The sequence below is a fragment of the Octodon degus genome, unplaced genomic scaffold (genome assembly GCF_000260255.1).
Source record: "Octodon degus isolate 3935 unplaced genomic scaffold, OctDeg1.0 scaffold00092, whole genome shotgun sequence".
Taxonomy (NCBI): Eukaryota; Metazoa; Chordata; class Mammalia; order Rodentia; family Octodontidae; genus Octodon; species Octodon degus.
In genome coordinates this window covers 5,208,297-5,213,206 of record NW_004524668.1, presented here as the reverse complement: position 1 = coordinate 5,213,206, position 4,910 = coordinate 5,208,297, and the positions used below count along the sequence as shown (strand labels likewise).

The 4,910-nt window shown below is 47.3% G+C and overlaps 1 protein-coding gene and 1 pseudogene across 1 annotated transcript in view; one reads left to right on the top strand and one right to left on the bottom strand.

The window, feature by feature from the left end:
• The window catches only part of Mul1 (mitochondrial E3 ubiquitin protein ligase 1), an 8,535-nt gene extending 4,496 nt beyond the window's left edge, over positions 1–4,039 (bottom strand). Inside the window, exon 1 of the mRNA XM_004637650.2 lies at positions 3,794–4,039. Within this exon, the coding sequence (XP_004637707.1) occupies positions 3,794–3,913 (120 nt within the window). The 5' untranslated portion in view covers positions 3,914–4,039. The remainder of the gene's footprint in view (positions 1–3,793) is intronic.
• Positions 1,821–2,352, top strand: LOC105743029 (annotated as a pseudogene).
• Positions 4,040–4,910: the final 871 nt, after the last annotated feature.

Sequence of the window (4,910 nt, the reverse complement as noted above, 5' to 3'; positions counted from 1 at the left end):
GGGGATTGAACTCAGGCCCTTGCACTTCCCAGGCAAGCGCTTATTCTACTGAGCCATCTCCCCAGCCCCCCTTCTTACAATAAAGCAAGCAGTCATTTCTGCTGCCACATTCACCACTGTTTCCTAGTTCTGCTATCTCTCTGTGCTGCCTCTTCCCTGAACTACTATAAAACCTTTCTTACATGTGGTATCACCTGAGCAAGTGTCTACAGTCTGTCTAGCTGGACTAGAATGGAATGTCTCATCGTGGCAAGAACTGCAAGCACTCGACATATTTTTGAAGTATAAGTTAGTGATTTCAAAACTTACATATACCATGTACCAGGTACTATGGTAAGCACATGAAATGCCTTAATCTATCGAATCCTGATACCATCTCACACCATAGGCACTGTTATCTTCAATTACAAAAAAGGGAGCTGGGGCTCAATGAGGTAAAGTTATCTGCCCAAAGGCACACAGCTAGTAACGAATCCAACACAGGATGACAGATGAGAACTTGAGGGGGTAGAGAGATGGAGAATATGGTCAGAAAAACCTGAAGTTGAACTACACATCAATGTATCTACAGTCGCTTTGGGCAAGTTAGTTTACCCGAGCCTCACTTCCCAAAATTGTAAACATTGGGGAAAAGACAGAATTTTTAATATATAGTAAATGAACTTTAAGGTAAGGAAGAATTCAGCCCAGGGGCTGGCACAAGAGGGGCATGCAGTAATTATGCATTTCTATTACTGTGAGAAACCCTACTCTGAAAGTTTTGTGATTGAACCAAAAAAGGAGAATCTACAATTATTAGGGGCCCCAAGGTTTTTTCCAGGAAGGTACTGCTTCACCTTCCTTTAAAAAGTAATTGGTAAAGCTTTTAGGATGACCCAGTCAGTGGTCGAGCCCAGGCAGTTCCCTGCTTCGAAGAATCTCACATAAAGCCTACCTGAAGCCGAACTGGCTCTGGAGTCAAAAAGCGAAGCACTGGTTACACTCGGAGCTGACAGACACAACCCGACTGTGTCATCAGGTGAGCAACAGGGCAGCTGGAATCTCACCAGAATGCTGTTTGCAAACAAACCAATAGCCTCCTAAAGTGGCTCATTCCAGATTCCAAGACTTCTTTTCCTGCATGTGTTTCCCAGCCCTTACGGGTATCAAGCTGATAACAGAAACTGGGTTTGGGAATCCACCTTTTCTACAAGTTATCAACTCAGACCTTCAGCCACTGAATCGTGAAATCTCAGACAAAACAAACCCACCAGTATTACTGAGCACCTACGACTTGTCAAGCACTGAGCTAGCACTCAGGAGAAAAGAGAAAAGGGAAGATCTTGTCTTTGACCTCAAGAGGGCAATTTCTTGGGCTCACTATGGCAGCACAAATACTAAAGAAGTCAATCTCTCTAGACCAGTCTCACAATCACAACAAAGCAATGTGGTCAGTCAGACAGTCTCACCTCTGGGCTCAAAGGACCTAAGTTTAAGTTCCGTGCTGATTTGGTGTTTGACCTTCCCTCTGAATTTCAATTTCCTGCTTTGCACCTCAAGGATAATTGTCATTTTATCTGTCTCAAAAAATTATTATTATTTATGTATTTAATACAGGGTCTACAGGGTCTCATTTTTCAGCCTCTCAAGCACTGGGATTACAGGTGTGCGCCACCACTCCCAGTCTCATTAGCTGTCTCAGTGCACCCGGACCCTGCATCTTCCTAAACAGTGGCTTTAATCCACTGAGCTATCTGGCTGGCCCTCAAAAAACTATTGCACAGTAAAATAAACTAGATGAAAATGTGCCATGAAAATTGTGAAGCACAGGTTGCCCCTGACCTCGTGTGTGACTTGTGGAGTCGGCGTTTGCAGCTGCGGAGGGTTTGGCAAGATGTCTCACACTATTTTGCTGGTGCAGCCTACTAAGAGGCCAGAAGGCAGAACTTACGCTGACTATGAATCTGTTAATGAATGCATGGAAGGTGTTTGTAAGATGTATGAAGAACATCTGAAGAGAATGAACCCCAACAGTCCCTCTATCACATATGATATCAGTCAGCTGTTTGATTTTATTGACGATCTGGCAGACCTCAGTTGCCTCGTTTACCGAGCTGATACCCAGACATACCAGCCTTATAACAAAGACTGGATCAAAGAGAAGATCTACATGCTCCTTCATCGGCAGGCACAACAGGCTGGCAAATAATGGAGTTGGAAACAGCAGGGGCTGGGGGCGGGGCTTGGAGCACAGGTGCATGCAGTGCACTGCCGTGGAGCGCTGTCCCGTGAGCCTCTTTCCACTTGTTTCACTCTAGCCAGGATTGAATGCGTTAGATGAAATGTGAGGTGTGAGGATCTTCTCAATCCAAAACCCCATTGAACCCTTTTTCTTTTCTTTTTTTTTTTACTTAAACATTTTTATGATTCAGAAGGCAGTTGTTCCTTGTCGATATTGGTTCCAATCCTTCAGATTGTTCCTATCTGCTTTATAACATTCACTGTACTAATCTTTTAAGATGGGGTAGGGGATGATGACAAAGTTTAGTTATGTCCTCAAGAAAAAGTCTTAGTGAAAATAAATGTTTTTTATTTAAAAAAAAAAAAAAGAAAGAAAATTGTGAAGCACAGTTCAAAACAGCATTATTTTTTTTTTAATTTTTTTAAAAATTTTTTTATTTATTTATGTGTATGTGTGTATGTGTGTGTGTGTGGCCAGCTCAGCCCACCAGGGGGCGGGGCTGGCTGGCATGTGGTGCTGGGGGATTGAACCGTGGGCCCTGTACTTTGCTAAGCTTGTTCTAAGTAGGTGCTTTAGACCACTGAGCCATCTCACCAGCTCCACAAAACAGCATTATTTTTAAAAGCAACTAAATATACGTGGGTGTGGTGCACTGACTAATACAGGCATTCTGGGAGGCTGAGGCAGAAGGCCTGCAAAAGTTCAAGCTCAGCCCGCGCAAGCTGGGACTCTCAAAATTAAAGTGGGGTGGGGCTGGCTCAGTGTGAAGACCCTGCTTTTAATCCCCAGGCCCAGGGAAGAAAAATATTCCCTGCAATACAAATAGAAGCCGTTTGTAGAAGTAGCTGGGTAGTTGATGAGTCTTTACCCTTTCTCTTCCTTTGGACTGGACTGCTCTTTAGATACCTGAATGGCGTGCTGGCTTATATACTAGTACCTGGATGTCCCTCCCAAGTCCTCCTGGCTCTACAAAAAAAAAAAAAAAAAAAGTCAATTTTTAAAACAGCAATCCTTGAACCGGGCATGGTGGCACACACCTGTAAACCCAGCACTCGGCAGGCTGAGCCAGGAGGATCTCTGCGAGTTTGACACCAGCCTGGGGGCTACAAAAGTGAGCACAAGTCCAGCCTGAACTGCATAACCACACCCTGTCTCAAAAAAAAAAGGCCAGCAATCCCCCTAGTATTTCCATTTTCCTTCTTCCTAAAGCACGCCTCTCCCATCTCATACCATACCACCAGATAACGTTTGTTATCTGTATATGCACTCGAATGAACTCTCCGGGGAGGCAGAAACTTCTGCCTCTTCTACTCCTTGCCGGGTATGCGAGAAGTATTTCTCGAATAAATTAATAAACTCGAGAGGGTCCCCCGAGAAAAAGGCCAGAGTGGCGGTTATCACTGACCCCAGTGCTGATCCTCGCTCCCCTCCCGACTGCCGGGGGGACTCCCTCTGGGCGCGGTTTCCTCTCCTGCAGAGTTCCCGACTCTGGAGCGGCCCAGGAGGACCGTGGGCTCACCACGACCGGCAGAGAGATGACCTGGCTGAGTGCAAGCCGGCCCCAGCACTGACCTTGAGCTCCTGGGCGACCTGGGCCTTCTGCCGGTACACGGAGTACAAGAAGGCGGTGACGACGGAGCTGGTGCCCAGGAGGATAAACTGCCCCAGCGAGGGCCGCCCTCCGCCCTCCATAGCGGCGCCGAGCCGAGGGAGTAGGCCGTACACCGGGGACGTGACCTGGAGTCCCCCTGCTTCGCAGCCCTCCTCCCTCCTCCCTCCACCCACTTTCGAACCCGTCCGAGAACCCTTCCCGGAAACCACCAGGTAGTCGCCCAGTGATGACGTCACATCAAACCCGGAAGTGGTGGGACGACGCAAACGGGACCGGAAGACGGGGTTGCCAGGGTGACGGTCGAGCTGTGTAGCTTCCCGGGAAGCGGGTCTTCGCCGGCCGCTGTTTCCGGGGAGGTTTTGCCGAACTCCGCGACCACGTTTTGCTCAGTGGCTGTTTGTCTTCAACACGGAGTTATCGGCTGTTGCTCCTCCTCATCGCCCTCGTCTCTTCCCTCTGGGTTTTCTGGCATTACGAGGTCTCCGCCATGGGACTGAAGGGCAAGAATTGTGTGTTAAGCCGTTAAGAGTGTTAGACATGGAAGATTTAGGGCAAGCCTCGAGACCTGGACTTTATTCTGTCCTCTGCGGATGACGAAGCAGGCTGGAGAGGCTAAGGAACAGTCTCAGCCGTATTGCTGAGGAATTCACCCAGCTCCACAGCCCTTACCTCCTCTTCACGACGGCAGATTGTGCCCCCTAAGTATCCTTTAAATCTGTCATCACCACGTAGGACAATATATTGTTTATTAAGTGATTGTAGCAGCAGTTACTGAGTGTCTGTCAGATACTGCTATATAAAAGCTTTAAAGCCTCCATTTAATCCTCACTGCTATAATGCAGATGAGGAAACCGAGGTTCATTGAATTTGCTCAACAGAATACAACTAAAAGTAGTGCAGACGGGCTTCCAACCCAGGTATTGTGTCAAGAACCCTTTTCTGGCCACCATGAGGCATCTCCTTGCTAAAATAGAGATCCCTAAAAGTTTTATCCTAAAAATCAGCATGCAAAGATGTTGTTAGTGCCAAGCATGGTGATGCACACCTGTAATCCCAGCTCCAGGAGGCTGAGGCAGG